This window comes from Acyrthosiphon pisum, chromosome A2, assembly GCF_005508785.2.
Source record: "Acyrthosiphon pisum isolate AL4f chromosome A2, pea_aphid_22Mar2018_4r6ur, whole genome shotgun sequence".
In the NCBI taxonomy this organism is placed as follows: Eukaryota; Metazoa; Arthropoda; class Insecta; order Hemiptera; family Aphididae; genus Acyrthosiphon; species Acyrthosiphon pisum.
Genome location: NC_042495.1, coordinates 24811798 through 24831345, shown reverse-complemented (window position 1 = coordinate 24831345; position 19548 = coordinate 24811798). Strand labels below are relative to the sequence as shown.

General features: G+C 28.5%; 4 protein-coding genes across 4 annotated transcripts in view; all 4 read left to right on the top strand.

Moving 5' to 3' along the window:
• Positions 1-80: 80 nt before the first annotated feature.
• On the top strand, positions 81-5617 carry LOC100160974 (kelch-like protein 2). The gene is made up of 11 exons (XM_008183001.3): positions 81-411; positions 1322-1468; positions 1524-1752; positions 1825-1999; positions 2072-2168; positions 2284-2440; positions 2518-2609; positions 2668-2970; positions 3057-3200; positions 4758-5010; positions 5077-5617. Exons 4-11 carry the CDS (start codon positions 1962-1964, stop codon positions 5262-5264), a joined length of 1272 nt encoding a protein of 423 aa, XP_008181223.1. The 5' UTR covers positions 81-411; positions 1322-1468; positions 1524-1752; positions 1825-1961; the 3' UTR covers positions 5265-5617.
• Positions 5618-7481: 1864 nt separating this feature from the next.
• The window catches only part of LOC100575513 (kelch-like protein 2), a 17181-nt gene continuing 5114 nt past the window's right edge, over positions 7482-19548 (top strand). Inside the window, exon 1 of the mRNA XM_016802953.2 lies at positions 7482-7994. The gene's annotated coding sequence lies outside the window, so the exon portion shown is untranslated. The remainder of the gene's footprint in view (positions 7995-19548) is intronic.
• LOC100166948 (kelch-like protein 2) lies at positions 10240-11464 on the top strand. The gene is made up of 6 exons (XM_008183003.1): positions 10240-10346; positions 10406-10634; positions 10699-10874; positions 10946-11042; positions 11158-11314; positions 11412-11464. Exons 1-6 carry the CDS (start codon positions 10240-10242, stop codon positions 11462-11464), a joined length of 819 nt encoding a protein of 272 aa, XP_008181225.1.
• On the top strand, positions 11270-13381 carry LOC103308859 (kelch-like protein 2). Its single transcript, XM_008183000.2, has 6 exons — positions 11270-11314; positions 11392-11484; positions 11544-11849; positions 11949-12092; positions 12647-12899; positions 12966-13381. Exons 2-6 carry the CDS (start codon positions 11473-11475, stop codon positions 13151-13153), a joined length of 903 nt encoding a protein of 300 aa, XP_008181222.1. The 5' UTR covers positions 11270-11314; positions 11392-11472; the 3' UTR covers positions 13154-13381.

Here is a 19548-nt window from a genome sequence, read left to right as displayed (position 1 = left end):
AAATTTGTGAAATTTTTGTGTGATAACCACGATTAAAGATATAATTATATCTTTAATCGTGGTGATAACTGATAATGAAATCTGTGATATTATCTGATCATGATAACAGAGTCGGCCATCTTTCAGCCTTTCGTAACTTCGTCTCTGTAGACGCTTGTCTTTTATCTCGGCGCACGTCTCCTTAAATTAAAATATTACTCAGTAAATTCCTTACAATATTTGAGTTTTGTTCTTACTATAGTTTACTTTTGTACTTTTGTGTGCTACCGTCCACCATCAACACCGTTCGCCGTCGCCGTCTCCGGGTGCCAAATCTCCAAGTTCCAACCTACACTCCACAGTGCCGCTCAGCCATTGCCGGGACCAACACGGGTTCATAACAGTCGGTATTTTCTCTCTCCTAAATACAGGGTAAGTTTTTAGCCACGTTCACCCACCTTTCTCCCTTTAATAGTTCGTTTAGTCAAATTCGGAACAATAGCAGTTTTGAATTTTTTTTATCGAAACTTATGTAACTCGTCGAGTTAATAACGATGGTGCAATCAGAATTTGACGCTCACACTTAGTTTCGAAGTTATGGCCTTCCAAAGTTTTCGATTTTACGTTTATACGCATGCCCGCAACACTACTATGATGCCGCACAGAGGACCATTTTTGTTGCACCGAGTCACCGAGCGGGGTCACTCGCTCGGACGATTAAAAACTAAAATATCCTTCGATTTACTATGCAACACATCCCCAAGTGGGCCACGGCCACAAAGTTAAAAAAAAATGCAGTATTTTGCACCAAGTCACCGAGCAGGATCACTCGCTCAATCGGACAATTAAAAATAGAAAAAAATTCAACGATTGCTATGCAACACCTATCCAAGTGGGCCCAAGTGGACTTGATGGCCAGTTAAAACTCGAGGTCCTCTGCATTATAGTAGTGTTGCAGGCATGCGTATAAACGTGAAATTGAAAACTTTGGAAGGCCATAACTTCGAAACTAAGTGTGAGCGACAAATTCTGATTGCATCATCGTTCTTAACTCGATGGGTTGTGATGGCAGTGATCACGGCAACTGAAATCAGCTTGTTTTTAATTTTTTATTAATTTTAAGTACCATACGTCCATACTATACAGTCCACTTAACCTAAGATCCAAACAGTAAGGCATAAACTTTAAATAAAATTTTATTTTGCTTTTCAAAATTACCTAGTTTTTCTTTGATTTCAATTTAAAATAATGTGCCTATTGATTTTATCTATAATTTTAGAGTTCATACAAGATTATTTTCATTCAGGATATTTGTAATTGATTTTGAAATGTCCTTTTTTAGTTTACAGGCAATCATATCTTGACTTAATATACAATTCATAATGGAAAATATAAATCCAATAGCAGAATCCAGCAGATGTGAAGCAGTCGAATTGTATAAAAAATCATCTTTTGTTGATATATATGAAGGTCTGCAATCTTTACGCTAGTAAGTGATAAGTGATTTAATCTCCTGGATAAATATTAATACTATTTTTTTGTAGTAGTAAAATTTTTTGTGATATAAAATTGAAAACGGACGATAAAAAAATAATAACTGCACATAAAGTGGTTTTATCAGCGGCTAGTCCGTATTTCCATGCTATGTTCACAAATTTTGCAGAAAGTAATCATGATCTTGTAGAAATGAGACATATAAATTATACTGCTTTACTGCTCTTAGTAAAGTTTATTTATTCAGGGAAAATCTTGATGACTGGAGAAAACGTCCAGGTAATAATAGATAAAGTTTGTTTGAATTATAGAAAAAAAATTATTTAAATTATTTATTATTTATTTCTTAAGATTTTGCTACCAGCTGCAGACCTCTTGCAGTGCAAGAAGTTAAAGAGGCGTGCTGTAATTTTTTACAGTCACAACTCTGCTCTACAAATTGTTTCAGTATTAACACTATAGCTGATTTACATAGCTGTACAAAATTGATGACAAGTTCAGAAATATATATTCATCAACACTTTTCGTATGAATTATAATTTATTTTTATGATTCTAAAAGGATATTTTATTTATTATTGTAATATATTGTTTCTTAGAGAAGTTGTTGGTGGTTACGAATTCCTATCCTTATCATTGGAACAAGTAATTAAGTTGATATCCAGTGATAGACTTCCAGTATCATCTGATGAAAAAGTAGGCAAACTAAAATTGATTATTGTTATATTTTATTATTGAGGAAGGAAAAATTCAGGAACCTTCTAATATGTAATATTGAGCAGTCTAATTTATAGTTTATTAATTGTTTTAGGTATTTGAAAGTGTTATTAGGTGGGTAAAATATGATTTGGATTCAAGACAATGTGTTTTATTCCAATTAATGCAACATGTACGATTACCATTAACATCGATGGATTACATATTAAAAAATGTAGTTGAGGAACCTATTATAAAGAATTGTTTAAAATGTAAGTTTTCTTTTTAAATATGCTTTCATTGTGAATTAATTTATATATTAGATATATATTTGTTTATTATTTTTAAGGTTATATTTATGTATTGGAGGCATTAAATACACTCGAATCAGAAGAGCTTATTCCTCAAAGTATCCAGAATAAACCCAGACATGGGGAAAAAGTATGATTTTGTATAATTTATTTATCTTTGAATGCATTTAATTATTTAATTTTTTCAGGTTATATTAGTTGTTGGTGGAATTCGGTCTGTATTAAATAAAAGTTTAGAATGGTTTGATACACGAACGAACTTATGGCATATTGGACCAGAATTAATTGCAAACTTTAGAAGAAGTAGTCTAGTCGTAATGAACGATAATTTTGTATTTGCTATGGGTGGTTATAATTATGATGAATTACCTCTTCGGTCTGTTTTTGTGCTTGATATATCTTCAGAATCACCTTGTTGGCAACAAAGTGTCAGCATGTTAGAATTACGAGAATCTTTAAGAGTTGGTGTAATAAAAGATAATATCTATGCCGTAAGTAAAATTGAATTATAATTTATTAGTTTTATGGTTATTTCTGTTAAAAAGCATGTACCAATTAATTATACATTCAATTTAAGGTAGGAGGATATAATATTACAGATGGAAATTTGAATAGTGCTGAAGTCTTTAACTTCAATACTCAAGAATGGCGTATGATAAGTAATATGCCAATTATAAGATTATTTTTTGCAGTCGGAGTCCTGAATGATCTTTTATATGTGGTAAATAATTAGTATTTTTTTTATAATTTTAATTTTGTGTTATATTTGTTCTCATAACAATTGTAATTGGAATAATAAAATTCTCCTAAGAAACAATTGGTAGTATCATATTGACAAAGTGAAATATTTCGTTAAGTTTAAAATTTAAATTAATATTAAAGAATAATCTAATAAAAATATTTGTTTATATACCTTTTATATTCAATGATTTAGTAATTTCATTAGGAACTGATTCAATTTCACCTATATGTCTGACAATGGGAGGTACAAAAACTCGATTTTATTTTTGTAACAGATTTATTCTGAATGTAATCCAAAAAGTTTTTTTATAATTTAATATGACTACTTATTAGTTTTTAATATTGTTAATACAATATTTACAAAAATAAGTAATTTTTGTTATAACGATGGCGACTTTGCAAGAGGTTATAAACAACACTTTTTATAATTACTTTTGTAATTAGGGCACAAGTGACGTAATTCTGTATCGAATGCTCTTATTCAGTTATCGATACGATAATTTTTTACAATATAAAACGAAAATTTAGATTTAGATATAAGCGCCAAAAAGTTCAAATTAATTTACGGGTATGTGTATTAATAAGGAATAAGCGATATTTAGTTTTAAATGTCAGCATGAGCGCCATAGGATTTTACTTTGTGGGACCGAAGCAACAACATAATTATTATAGTTAATAATAGATTTTATATAAAAATAACTATATTTTGTTATCTGTTCAGTTGATAATAAATAATAATAAAAAAATAATAAGTCGTAATATCTTAAAAATGCAATATTATATGAAATTTTTAACATTTTATTCCAAAGAGAATATTTATTTACGTTTCTATTAAAATAACATTTATTTATGATGAATGATTATTAATTATCAATGAAAATTAACTATGATGAACTATTTGTTTTTTATAATAATTATTAATTTTGCGCCCGAATTTTCACATAATGAGAAAAAAATTAATAGGACATAAGTACCAAAATAGTATTACTAAAATTATAGGTAAGAAAATTAATGGGGCATAAGCACCAAATTATAAAATAATACCCAATTTTAACTGATATAAATGTTTAACAAAATAAATGGAAAAACAATTTGTTTAAATAGAGTACAGCTCATCTTTTTTATTGTTATCATATTTTTCTAAATTAAAAATATAATTACAAAATGTATTAATTTTTTTTTTATTCAAAAATGTTGATTATGCCCTTTTGCATTGTCACCGTCAATATTATGTTTATTTTCAACATTAAATATAGCCTAATTTTTTTAGCTTCTTTCTAACTTGATCAATATTTATTTTTAATTTCCAAATATTTTTGAACCTGTGTAATATTTAAATTAATATGCTCATTTTTAATATTTACATTTTTGTAATTAAAAATAATAATATTTTGTTTCTACTTGTTATAGTTAATATTATAAATATGTAATCAACCACTTTCATTGGGAATGCTTTGGAATAATAATGTATTCCACGATTTTTTTTGGTGTGATGTATTTTTATACTACAATAATTTGTATTAATTAAATTTTGTAGGTAGGAGGTTCTGATCAATCAAGACAGGCTTTAAACACTGTTGACTGTTATAATCCCAGTACTGATATGTGGTCACCAGTCGCAAACATGTGCGTACGTCGCAGTGGTGCTGGTGTAGGAGTTTTATACGGTGAACTATATGCTGTAGGCGGTGTTAATGGATCAGATCTTTTGAGTAGTGTTGAAAAATACAGTCCAAAAACAGGAGTTTGGACTACTATGGCATATCTAAATGTTCCACGAAAAAGTGCAGGTAACTTCTCTTAGATTAATTCTAAACTATTTTATGAAACATTTTTTTTTTAATTTTTCATTATAGAAGTAGTTGCATTAGATGGTTTATTGTATGTCATCGGTGGAGTGAACCTAACTCCTGGTTTGGAATCTGTAGAATGTTACAACCCAAACACCAATACGTGGGCCATGGTCACAGCGACAATGAATGTTGAACGGTTTTTACCTCGAGCAGTAGCCATTAATAGGCCACGACATTTTACAACTTGTTAGCATTCATGATTATTTTTTTGGTACAATATAGAAATGTTTGGAACCGTTCCAATGTGTGACCTACATATCCATTTTCGGTCTAGTGTGTGACCTACATGGCCTATACTGCATTTTTTTTATAGTTATTATAGTTTTTATAGTTATTAATTAATTATCCTTCATGTCTGATAAGAAGAGAATACCATCCATTATACAGTGACCCACTTGTAACCTACGCTATACAGCAGAGCGACATCCACTTGCCCACCTTTTTTATATTTTATAATTTAAAAAACTTTACTAAATTATGTCGTTTTAGATTTTTAGCAGAGCGATGAATGTATTTGATTATACAATGATGTGTGTTTTTTTTATTTTTATAATATTTTTTTTTTGTGTCTCATTACCTTCTAAGGTATTAAAAAATAAAAATGATTGGATTTTCTTCAATTGTATCTTTTCTGATAGGAAAGTGGATCTAATTGGTACTTTGGTGCGTCAAAAGTAAACATTTTACACAGTAGTTTCCCAAAAACGGGAATTATTACGCAAAATCGGTTTTTGACAAAATCGATTTTGGTTTTGGTGTAACCCTACAACTTGTTCAGCTTTTATAGGTAAGGATTGAAAATTGAAAACAAGGTTCCTAGTAATAACTTATAGCTAATAATGTATAAATTACTTTAATCACAATATACTTAGTAAAATAAGAGTCGTACGTAGTGGTACGCTAAGAACATCTCCCTTTACTTATATATAAAAAAAATGGAATGTATCGTTCACATTAAAAACTATTTGGTATGTTTGATATATTTAATAATAATAATATAAATAATAATTTTACATATTGAATTATCTATTTCTGCATTAAATATTTATATTATTATCAACATGTTGTAGTTCCTAATAAAATAAAATTTCGTATACATGTAAAATAACATTTTTGATAAGCAAAAAAAACGTTAATCGGTCAAGTGGTATACGAAAATTTTCAAACTGTGTAGGAGGTACGCGGATACTAAAACGTAAAGAACAACGCTGTCATAGACTGACGGACCATCTTCGCTCAGAATCATTTTTCTTATACAATGATATTATAACTATACTTATGAGAAAGTTTATATTAACTTTGAAGCTTTTTGATCCAGTGAATAAAATTGTATTAACGATGGGCGAATATCCAATGTCGAGATTCAAAAGCTTGTAAAAATTAGTTTGAATTTACGGTATATTTTTTTTTTTTGTTAAATGTAGAAAACCATGAGAATCATATACGAACATTTTAAATCTTAGATATAAATAGAACATTTTTAAACAAACGCGCTTATTACAATTTGTTATTAGATACTAATAACTGATAAATAATGACTATAATATTACTCATTTAAAATTGGTATAATTTGGAAAGCATAAACGCAATATTATTAATGCCCGATCGTCCGAAAGAAGTAACTACTTAACGCACACGAGTGCGTTTCGCACTCTAAGTTTTAATCAAACTCTATTTTGTTTTTATCTGAAAGACTACAAATGCATATTTTAACTTTTGCAATAAAAATTTTGAAAATCAGAATGATCCTACCCTCAAATTCATTTGAATAAAAACAGAATTAACGAAATCCGACTATTCTACAATTCTTTTTATTATATCAAATAATCAACTCTAAAAGTTTCATATAACCACGAATGATATTTTTAAATCACAACAAAATAACTTAGGTCGTTATTTTTGGTTTTAATATGTAATTTCATCCAAAATTTGATCTTATAATGTCTATAAAAAATAACTGTATTTATATGATTATTAGATTTTTTTGGTTACAGTATGAACTATATTTTATGTGTATCATCCTTGTCTTAAGTTTTCCATCCTAAGCTATAAATTATGCACATTTTATAAATTTTTAACAAGGTACTATTGGTAAATATTCAATTTGATAGATTTTGTCAACATTTATCTTAAAATACTTATAAAAAAAATAACAGAAAGTACCACAGGCGACTCTCGGAAGATAGAAAACATATAATATATAAGCTTAGATATATAGATTTATTGTGTTGGATTTGAAGAAAATATTCTTAATTTAAAACAAATGGTCTCAAATTAGGATTGGACATTCTTAAGAATTATATTTGTTTAAATTTTATTTTTCTAAACACAAAAAGATAACTTTTAATAGGATAAAATATTGAAAACAAAACTATTGATCAAAAAAAAAAAAAATACCTCCATAGAAAATTCGCTCGGCAGGAATTTCCATCTCGTCATCACGACCTACCTCCAAGGTAGACGTAAAAAAAAAATCGCCCGTATAGACCTTCATTTTTTCTCAACTGCTATTATAACCGCTGATGAGGAACTTTATACTAACTTTCAAGCTTTCTGACCCAACGAATACAATTTTATTGACGATGGGTGGAATATCCAAATTCGAGCTTCTAAATAGCTTGCAAAAGTCGAGCTGATCATGATAACAGAGTCGGCCATCTTTCAGCCGTTCGGATTGTCCGTCTCTAGACGCTCGTCAATTATCTCCTACCGTCGTCGGTGCGCGTCCCGTTAAATAAAATTATTTCTCATTAAATTCCTTACAATATTTGAGTTTTGTTCTTACAATATTTGAGTTTTGTACTTTTGTGTGCTACCGTCGACCGTCAACACCGTTCGCCGTCGCCATCTCCGGGTGCCAAATTTCCAAGTCACAACCTACACTCTACAGTGCCGCACAGCCATTGCCGCGACTGACACAGGTTCATAACGATCAGTATTTTCTTTCTTACAAACACAGGGTGAATTATTAACCGTGCTCACCCACATTTCTCCTTTTAGTAATTCATTAGTTCAAATTCTGCTTGGCTATATCGACGTTCGTTGTCGTTGACTGATCCGCCGTCCGTATTGTCATAATACAGATTATTTTATGGATGCATCGTCTTAAAAACCAGACACTATTTGAGTTTGTACTTACTTTTTTTTGCACTTTTGTGAGCTCTACCGTCTTGTGTTAACGTTTGCTGTCTCTGAATTCCAACCTACACTCTACAGTGCCACACTGCCACTGCCGCGACCAACACTGTTTCATAATAATCAGTATTTTCTTATAGGTAAATACAAGGTGATTTTTTAATCATGCTTACACCCATTTCTTCCTTTAATAGTTGATTTAGTTAAATTCTAAACCTAAAGACCATAATATTTTCAAACATCTGATATTTTTGTCATAGGCTTGCACAGACTTTTGGTTCCGGGGCGCACACTAAAAATTAGGGCCCACAATAATTTTGAAAACAATTAAGGATACAGACAAATGTTTTATAGATATCAAATGCACGAAAAATATTTTTTTTTATTTTATTATTCATTCTAATAAATATTATATAGATGTACAATCTTATAATGATAATTGACGTTTAAAAGAAACAACATTTTTGAATTCGTCTAAATAATTAGGGCCCTTGACGTTTTGGTGAAGGTCAGGCACCCCCTATGCGCACAACTATGATTTTTGTACTACTTGAGGAGTTTAACTAAATATAATTTTAGATTGGTTGTTTTAATTAAATATTCAAAAACTGAAAATTTTTTTTCATGCACATATATTATAATTATTATTTAGTTACATAAAATTTTTTTTTCTTGTAGCATTATAGACCATTTAGGCCCTTTACTACCAATATCAAATTCTTCCACTCTTCTCTATTATATGCATGCATTAGGTCTCCATGCCAATCTGGTCTTAACTCCTGGATATCTATATACAGTTTACGGTATCTTGCTTCGTATCACCCAAAATTATTATATCATCCGCATATGCTAGGAGGGTATGGTTCTCATTTAATTCCATTGTCTGTCGTCGTGGCATTCTCCTTAACACACTTTCTAACGCTAAGTTAAATAAAACAGGTGATAATGCATCACCCTGGCTTAGTCCTTTACCAACTTCAAAAGGGTCTGATAGCACTCCTTGAACCCGAACCACACATTTTGTGTTACTGTTGCATAATTTTACTAAGTTAACTGTATCCCAAATACCTAGAGTTGTCAATTTTTTGCATAGCACATAAACTATTACATAGTACATCGTTCCATACATAAAAATTGTAAAAATGTGCTAACCTCTTCACTATACATTCTAAAACAAACAAACTATATCGCTTATTTTTCCTGGCACTCAAAGTCTCAATACTAGCCCACTTGTAACAATATCAAATAGACTATTCAAATTAATTAACCATTCACTGGTTCTAGGTCACTTTGTACGGTCAAGGATTAATAGTTCGAAACGCGGACACTTTGTACGGTTGAATAAAGATACATTGCAGAATGCGGACACTTTGTACTACTATATACATAAAGTATATATTATAAATATAAGTTATATACATAAGTAGTAAGTATAATATACTATATTATTACATATTATGTAATGTCAATTATTAAAATAGAAAAATTAAAAAAGAGTAGTAAATTGTTATAGCTATTGTATACTATTAATAATCAAAATAAACAAACAATCAATAATATGATTTTAAATCTTAGAAAATTGTATTATATTTCAGTTTTAAAGTAAATTAAAAATGTGTACAATATAAATATGTAAAAATGACAAATAAAATATATGAATATATAAATTTTAATACAGTTACTGATTTTAACTAAACCACATTAAAGTAAAGAGCATATTATTAGATACGTACCTACCTATATAGGATTCATCAATATTTTACTAAAAAGTATATTGTACAAACCATCTCAAAACAATATAATATCAGTAACCGTGTACAAAAATTATTCCATAATATTTTAGAATCATTTCATTTCATCCAGCAAACTTTGCGCTCCATATAATTTTTTTTCTGATTTCAATTTAAAATAATGTATTGATTTTATTATTTTTTCATAGAGGATTGTTAACTATATTTATCGATAATTATAATTGATTTTGAAATGTATTTTTTAGATTAAAGGCATTCATACCTTAATATACAACTCTCAATGGAAAATACAAATCAAATACCAGATTCCAGGAGATGTAAACCAGACAAATTGTATAAAAAATCATCATTTGTAGATATATATGAAAGATTGCAATCCTTATGGAAGTAAGTGGTCACTCATTTAATCTCCTAGATAAATAATAATGATGATTTTTTGTCTTTAGTGGTGAGTTTTTTTGTGATGTTAAACTACAAACGGATGATCAAAAAATAATATCTGCACATAAAGTGGTTTTATCCGCAGCTAGCCCGTATTTTTATGCCATGTTCACACATTTTGCAGTAAGGAATCATGATCTTGTGGCATTAAGACAGATAGATCATACTGCTTTACTGCACTTAGTGGACTTTATTTATTCTGGAAAAATCTCGGTCACTGAAAAAAACGTCCTGGTAATAATAGATATAGTATGATTGACCTATAGAAAAAAATTATTAAAATTATTTATCTCTTAAGATTTTGCTACCGGCTGCAGACCTCTTGCAGTTACAAGGAGTAAAAGAGGCTTGTTGTGATTTTTTACAGTCACAGCTCTGTCCATCAAATTGTATCGGTATTAACACTATAGCTGACTTACATAGCTGTACAAAATTGATAACAAGTTCAGAAATATATATTCATCAACATTTTTCGTACGAAATATAATTTATTTTTATGATTCTATAAGGATATTTTATTTATTATTATTTATTTTGTTTCTTAGAGAAGTTGTTGGTGATAACGAATTCCTATCCTTATCATTGGAACAAGTAATTAAGTTGATATCCAGTGATAGACTTCCAGTATCATCTGATGAAAAAGTAGGCAAACTAAAATTGATTATTGTTATATTTTATTATTGAAGAAGGAAAAATTCAGGAACCTTCTAATATGTGATATTGAGTAGTCTAATTTATAGTTTATTAATTGTTTTAGGTATTTGAAAGTGTTATTAGTTGGGTAAAATATGATTTGGGTTCAAGACAATGTGTTTTATCTCAATTAATGCAACATGTGCGGTTACCATTAACATCGAAGGATTACATATTAAAAAAAGTAGCTGAAGAACCTCTTATAAAGAATTGTTTAAAATGTAAGTTTTCTCTTTAAATATGCTTTCATTGTGAATTAATTTATATATTAGATATATATTAATTTATAATTTTTAAGGTTATCATTATGTATTGGAGGCATTAAATACACTCAAATCAGAAGACCATATTCCACAAAGCATCCAGAATAAACCCAGACATGGGGGAAAAAGTATAATTCTGTATAATTTATTTATCTTTCGAATGCATTTAATAATTTAATTATTTCAGGTTATATTAGTTGTTGGTGGAAATAGGTCTAGAAGAAGAAATAGTTTAGAGTGGTTTGATACACGAACAAACCTATGGCATTTTGGACCAGAATTGATTTCAAACTTTAAAAGAATTAGTCTAGTCGTAATGAACGATAATATTGTATTTGTCGTGGGCGGTTATTTCAGTGGTGTATCACGATCATATCAGTGTCTTTTTATGCTAGATTTATCATTAGAATCCCTTTGTTGGCAACGATGTGTGGACATGTTAGTTGACCGACAAGTGTTTGGAGTTGGTGTAATCAAAGATAATATCTATGCAGTAAGTATCATAATAATATCATAAAAATCATAATTTATGAGTTTAATCATTATTTTTCTTAAAAAACATGTACCAATAAATTATACATTTCATTTTTAGGTAGGCGGATGGAATTCTACAGTTGGTCATTGCAGAAGTGCAGAAGTTTATAACTACAATACTCAAACATGGCATATGATATCAAATATGTCTACTTCAAGATCTTCATGTGCGGTTGGAGTCCTGAATGATCTTTTATACGTGGTATATTTTTTAATGATTTTAATTTTGTATTATATTTATTATAATAATAATTGTAATTGAAATAATAATATTCTCCTGAGAAAGAATTGTGTAGTATACCTACAAAAAAAAATGTTTTGATAAATTCAAAATTTAAATTGATATGAAAGAATAAGCTAATAAAAATATTTATTTATATACCACTTCAATTCAATGATATAATAATTTCATCAGGAACTGATTCATTTTCATTGATCCTCAAACCTACCTACATATCGGAAGTACAAAAACTCTATTACATTTTTGTTACAGATTTATACTTAATGTAATACATAAAGTATTATTATTCTCTTCTTTAATATGACCTTACTTATAAGCAGTCTTGTAAAATAAAAAATTTATAATTTATAATAAATAAATTTTTGTAATTAAAAATAAAAATATTTTGTTTATTGAACTTCTTATAAATATGTTCTCAACTACTTTCATTGAAAATGCTATGCAATAATATTTTATTCCGGTAATTCTTTTTTGCGTGAGAAATTTTTATTCCACAATATTAATTAATTTTTTAGGTAGGAGGTTATAATCAATCAATGCAGGCTTTAGACACTGTTGAATGTTATAATCCCAGTATTGATATGTGGTCACCAGTCGCAAACATGTGTGAACGTCGCAGTAGTGCTGGTGTAGGAGTTTTATATGGTGAATTGTATGCTGTAGGCGGGGAAAATGAATCAAATCTTTTGAGTAGTGTTGAAAAATACAGCCCAAAAACAGGAGTTTGGACTACTATAGCACATCTAAATGTTCCACGAAAAAGTGCAGGTAACTTCTCTTAGATTAATTCTAAACTATTTTATGAAACATTTTTTTTTAAATTTTTCATTATAGAATTAGTCGCGTTGGATGGTTTATTGTATGTCGTCGGTGGAATGGACAATTCTTCTAATTTGGATCATGTAGAATGTTACAACCCAAACACCAATACCTTTACCGTGATCACAGCAAAATGGAATATTATGCGTTTTTCACCTGGAGTAGTAACCATTAATAGGCCACAACATTTTACAACTTGTTAGCATTCATGATTTTTTTTTTTGTATAAATGTTTTCATATATTGTATTATTGTATCTTACACTATATATAGGTTATTATATATTCATGCTTTTTTTTCTTATATAAATATTTTCCTGCATATTTGTATAATAATACCTATATTTATTGTATTTTTTTATTAATTCTATAACTTTGAATGTTTTATTAAAATGTTCTCGTATTATCTTTATCAATAAATTGATAATTTGCAGATGATTGTCTAGCTAATAATGTATATGTTTAATTTCTATAGCCAACAATTGGACTTTTTAATAAAGTATTTTCATAAGTAGTTAATTATGTAACCAAAAAAAATATAAATAATATATCTAAACACAATTTTCTTTATAAATATTTTGTTGAAGTTTGGATCAAATTAGAGAGGTATTTAAGGGGCCTGCGCGCGACCTGTTTTTTTGCTCCAAAACATGCCTTACAGGAAAAACTCTCATGCCTCGTAGAGTGATCAGATTTTGATAATTTTTTTTTTGTTAGAAAGAGGAAAACTTCTTACAGGGCGCATTGAACTTTGATTTACAATATTCTATTTACGAGTTCTATAATAAGCTTTTGAGTTTTACAAATTTTTACATGTTTTTAATTATTAATTCTTTTTTGTTTTTATCATTGTAATCAAAAGTCGAAGTTCAATCCACCCTGTAAAACATTGTCCTCTTTCTAACAAAAAAAAAATTATCGAAATCCGATCACTCTACGAGGCGTGAGAGTTTTTCCTGTAAAGTGTGTTTTGGTCGATATAATACACCCTATCAACCCCCCTAAATAGGTATTGGGTAGTAGATTAGTGGAAAAGACTTATAATCAAGGTAGCAACTAAAATATAAAATGTAATTTTCAAATTATATAGAATTGTGGAAAATTTGAAAAACTGGTACCAGGACCCTTAAATGGAGAATAAATATTTTGATTATCATGTTTTAAATTTAAAATAAATTATATTCGTCGACACTTGGAATTATTAAAGTATATTATAATTTAATATTTATACACCCAATGCCATTTTTTATTAATAATCATTATAATATTTATTTGAAACCAATTACTGTTATAAGAAAAATAAATAAAATACAAAGAATAAATCAAAGCATTGGTTCTCTTTTCAACAGCAAGCTTGTGCTGAAAAGAGAGAGTTTGTGATACAAGTAGTCATAATTTTAAATAATAATAGTGCTAATATAGTCATTGAAATATAAGTAAGAAAAAAGAAACTAGTCATAACGGTTATTGAAGCAAAACATTGGTTAGTAGATAGTCAGATTAAATTTTTATGATCGTTTGAAATTCATATTTTTACAACATACAATATTCACTCGATTTCTCATGTAGTGATTTTCTTATTTTGTTGAAACCTAGTCAAAAATGAAATACTGTAGATACAATGAAAATTTCACTGAATGTTTATTTTATCAATTCTTATACCTGATAACATTTTCTACTTGTTTTGTGCTGTTTACAAACAAATTTAATATTTCAATTTTTTATTTTCTCTATGAATATCAATAAAGTTTTATCTGTTGGGCCTAAAAGTGTAAATGCTCAATGAAGTTATACAAGGCTCCTGATATATTGTTACAATAGCAGTTGAAAAATTTAAAAAATACATAAGCACGGTTTATTTTTATACTCATTTTAAGTTAAAATTCGGACGAAATTACATATTTAAAACCTAGAATAACTATTTTAGTTATTTTGTTGTGATTGTATAATATTATTCGTGGGTACTTGAAACTTCTAAACTATACTATTATATATCTATGATAGTATCACGGTTTGTTGTTACTTGTTGATGAATAACGCGTTACCTAATGGATATTGTGATAATGATTAATTTGGAATTTATTATAGATACCTATTATAGGTCAATTTTTTCTTTATTACCATAGATAATTATATAATATGACAATATGTCTTATAGGTACCTAGACTGACATACCGTCTCCACTCAGAATCGTATTTCTTATACAATGAAATAATATAACATCATTGAATTTAAATTTAATACCATCCATTATAAAGTGACCCACTTGTAACCGTACAGCAGAGCGACATCCACTTGTCCGCCTTTTTTTTTTAAAATTTTTGTTTTTTGTGTCTGTCATCACCTTTTAGGACAATAAAAATGCTTAGATTTTCTTCAACAGTATCTTTTCTGATAGGAAAGTGAATCTAGTTGGTCCTTTGGGGGTCAAAACTCAAAAGTAAAAATCTCCTAGTAGGTAGTTTTCAAAAGTGCCGTTAAAAACAAAAGATAAATTAAGGAAAAACGGGAATTTTGACGCAAAACCTGTTTCGAGAAAACCGATTATGGTCTTGGCACAACTTTTAAACAAACGATCGTAAGTAAATATCAATAAAATTTTATTTGTTGGTTAAAAATACTTGAAATGTTAATACAAGGCTCCTACTTTATTTTTACAAGGACATTTGAAAAATATTAAAAATCTTTACTTAGTTTTTTTTTTTATTAGTATTTAAAATTCAAAAATTGAGAAAATATGGAAAAATCACGAAAATTAGCAAATTATTTTAGGTCATGAATTCGTAAAAATTTTTCTTTTTAAATATAAAATTTGAAAATGTAGTACAAGATTCTTTAAAAGATTATGTAGCTTTATCAAAAAAAAAAAATGTCTTTAAAAAAGTCAGATTAAATTTCTATGATCGTTTGAAGTTCATATTTATAGTAGTTAATATAATTGTATAAAAAATATCAACTTTTAGAGCTAAGCATTGGACATCTAAAACAAACGTCCACAAATGTGTTTGTATGGTCTCCAAAAAACATAAAAACATATTAACATAATTTTTTGTATATACATGGTCAAATTTGGACAATATTAGATTACGTACTGTAATTAAAAAAAGAACATTAACCATAAAAAATGTTTTGTTGTTATTTGAAAATATTATTCCTGGGCAGTTGAAACTTTTTAAATATATATAATTATATATTATAACACACAATTACATTTCCAAGTACAATTTTTTAGGCAAAAACTAATTTATCCTTCAACTGTACCTACTACTATTGCCCAATAAGTAGTAAAAGTGGTACCTAATACAAATTACCTTTGTCACTATTGTATCGTAAAATATTGGTATACTTGGTATAATTATAGGTGGACGTACCAACTATACTTAGAATTGATTTTTGGACAAACAACGATAGGTAGTTAAAATTTCCAAAAATGAATGAACGGTGATTCGCTATATTATATTCTCTATCTTTGCGTAATAAAATTGGAATGTGTATGTATAGGTATATATTATAAGTGTTTAGGTATAATAGTGTGCAATTGAAAGGGGGTGGGGCACAGTGAAGTGAGACCACGGCTATAAATACTATCTATAGCCGTGGCTGAGACCTTAGTTCGTAAACATACAAAAATTGTATGCGAAAAAGTATATCGTGTTTGGCAGTGTACATAGATAAAAGAGAAATAAAATCAAATAGTGTCCGTACCGATATGCAACGATACGAAACGGTTTGACTCTGATATTCTTGTTTATCAACAATTCTCTCAATTATGTTATCAAAACGAAAAAATTCGTCGCCCGGTTTAATTTTTCGTGTCGTACTGTCCTGCAATTTCTTTTAATAGTGTAAATTACATTTTTTATTACATTGTATTAGTAAAAAGAAATCAATACGTCAAATTCTGAGCAATTACTCAAATAAAAATAGCTATTTTTAATAAATGTTTAACTTGAAATGTTTACGTGGTGCAATACGCGACGGGTCACGGTGAGACATTTTTTAATAAGAGCCGGTAGAAGCAACTTATTGGGAACACGGATAATTGACGCAATAGCGTTATTGAAACAAATTGTCCTGAGACGGTCCGGTCATATCTTAGAACATTGAAAATAAATCGGATTGTTGGAACATCACATCGGTTATTTGAACAATTTATTAGGCGAAGCTCAGTTGACGTACACACCGGACATCCGGCGATAACCAATGTAATTTAATCAATGCTGTCATCGAGTTTATTTTTACTCTACTCAATTGTAAGTGCAGTTCCTATATAAAATTTCTCTTTCATGTACAAATCGTGTAAGTTGTAGACAAAGCGTTTAAGGAATGATTCTTACAATTGAGGAAAAAAAGATGCCCGTATCAATCGTCCACCAAAACAGGAAAAAAAAAATTGATGGCAATAGGTAAGAGTCAAATTGTCAGAACTCACGGTTTATCAAGGGAGTGAAAGCATTACCATTAGATTACAAGGCATACAAAAGCGCTTGAATGACTACAGTAATTTTCAAAGATTGGCTAATCAAGTAATAACAGTAGTACACTATTTGCATTTTTCATTTTTTTTTCATAGTAAAAATCAAACCAATCAGTTAATTAACATATTTTATATTGGTCCCAAAGTGTTCCTAATATACAGCTTCTACTGTATTTAATTAAATGTTCTTTTAGAGCTCGGGTTAAGAATCGAGTAAGAAAAACCATAGATGGTAGTTTTAGTACCAAATAATTGAAGAAGCAGTTAATTTAGTGACAAATGAGAAGTATTCAATTAGATGCTGTTAAACTAAAAAACCTTAAGTTTTAAACTATATACAGATTGTTGCAATTATTATAAATAATATCTCTGTGTAAACCAACTTATATCTAACTTATAACTATATCGCTTTTTTTTTCTGGCACTCAAACTCTCAATACTAGCCCACTTGTAACAATAACAAATAGACTATTCAAATTAATTAACCATGTACTGGTTCTAGGTCACTTTGTACGGTCAAGGATTAAAAGTGCGAAACGCGGACACTTTGTAACGGTTGTGTATAAAGGTACATTGCAATACGCGGACACTTTGTACGGTTGAATAAAAATACATTGCAGAACGCGGACACTTTGTACTATTATATACATAAAGTATATATTATAAATATAAGTTATATACCTAAGTAGTAAGTATATGTAATGTCAATTATTAAAATAGAAAAATTAAAAACGAGTAGTAAGTAAACAAACAATCAATAATATGATTATAAAATCTTAATAAAATGTATTATATTTCAGTTTTAAAGTAAATTAAAAATGTGTACAATATAAATATGTAAAAATGACAAATAAAATATATGAATATATAAATTTAAATACAGTTACTGATTTTAACTAAACCACATTAAAGGAAAGAACATATTATTAGATATGTACCTACCTATTTAGGTTTCAACAATATTTTTCTAAAAAGTATATTGTAGATCTCAAAACAATATCATATTATATATAAACTGTGTACAAAATTTATACCATAATATTTTAGAATCATTCCATTTCATCCAACAAAATTTGCTCTCGATATATTTTTTTTCTGATTTCAATTTAAAATAATTTATTGATTTTATTATTTTTTCATAGAGGATTGTTAACTATGTTTATCGATAATTATAATTGATTTTGAAATGTATTTTTTAGATTAAAGGCATTCATACCTTAATATACAATTCTCAATGGAAAATACAAATCAAATACCAGATTCCAGAAGATGTGAACCAGTCAAATTGTATAAACAATTATCTTTTTTAGATGTATATGAAAGTTTGCAATCCTTATAAGGATAAGTAAGTGGTCAGTCATTTAATCTCCTAGATAAATATTAATATAGATTTTTTGTTTTTAGTGGTGATTTTTTTTTGTGATATTAAGCTACAAACAGATGATCAAAAAATAATATCTGCACATAAAGTAGTTTTATCGGCATCTGATCATTAACAGATCTTGCAGAAAGGCATTATGACAACATATTTATGAAAAATTCATTGGGTAACTTATGATTTGGGTTCGAGAAGATGCATTTTACCCCAATTGCTGGAGTATGTATAGGATTACTATAATTAACATCGAAGGATTACATATTAAAAAAAAGTAGTTGAGGAACCTCTTATTAATAATTGTCTCAAATGTAAGTTTTCTCTTATATATGCTTTCATTGTGAATTATTTTCATTTTATACATATAATTATTATTTTAAAGGTTATAATTATGCATCTGAATATGTATTAAATACACTCAAATCAGAAGAACTTTTTCCACAAAGCACCAGGAATAAACCCAGACATGGAGAAAAAGTATGATTCTGTATAATTTATTTATCTTTCCAATGCATTTAATAATTTAATTATAACAGCACATATTAACTGTTGGTGGACATAAGTTGAAGGAAATGACAGTATAGAATTGTTCGATACACGTACGAACTATGGCATTAGGACCGAAATTGATTACTAACCATAGAAGATTATCGTTAATTACGACCAAGAGTATGTCTCCTATGGGTTGGTAATTAATGTTGGGTCCTAAGTCTGGTCGTAATCATGAACTAAGAAGATATGGACTGG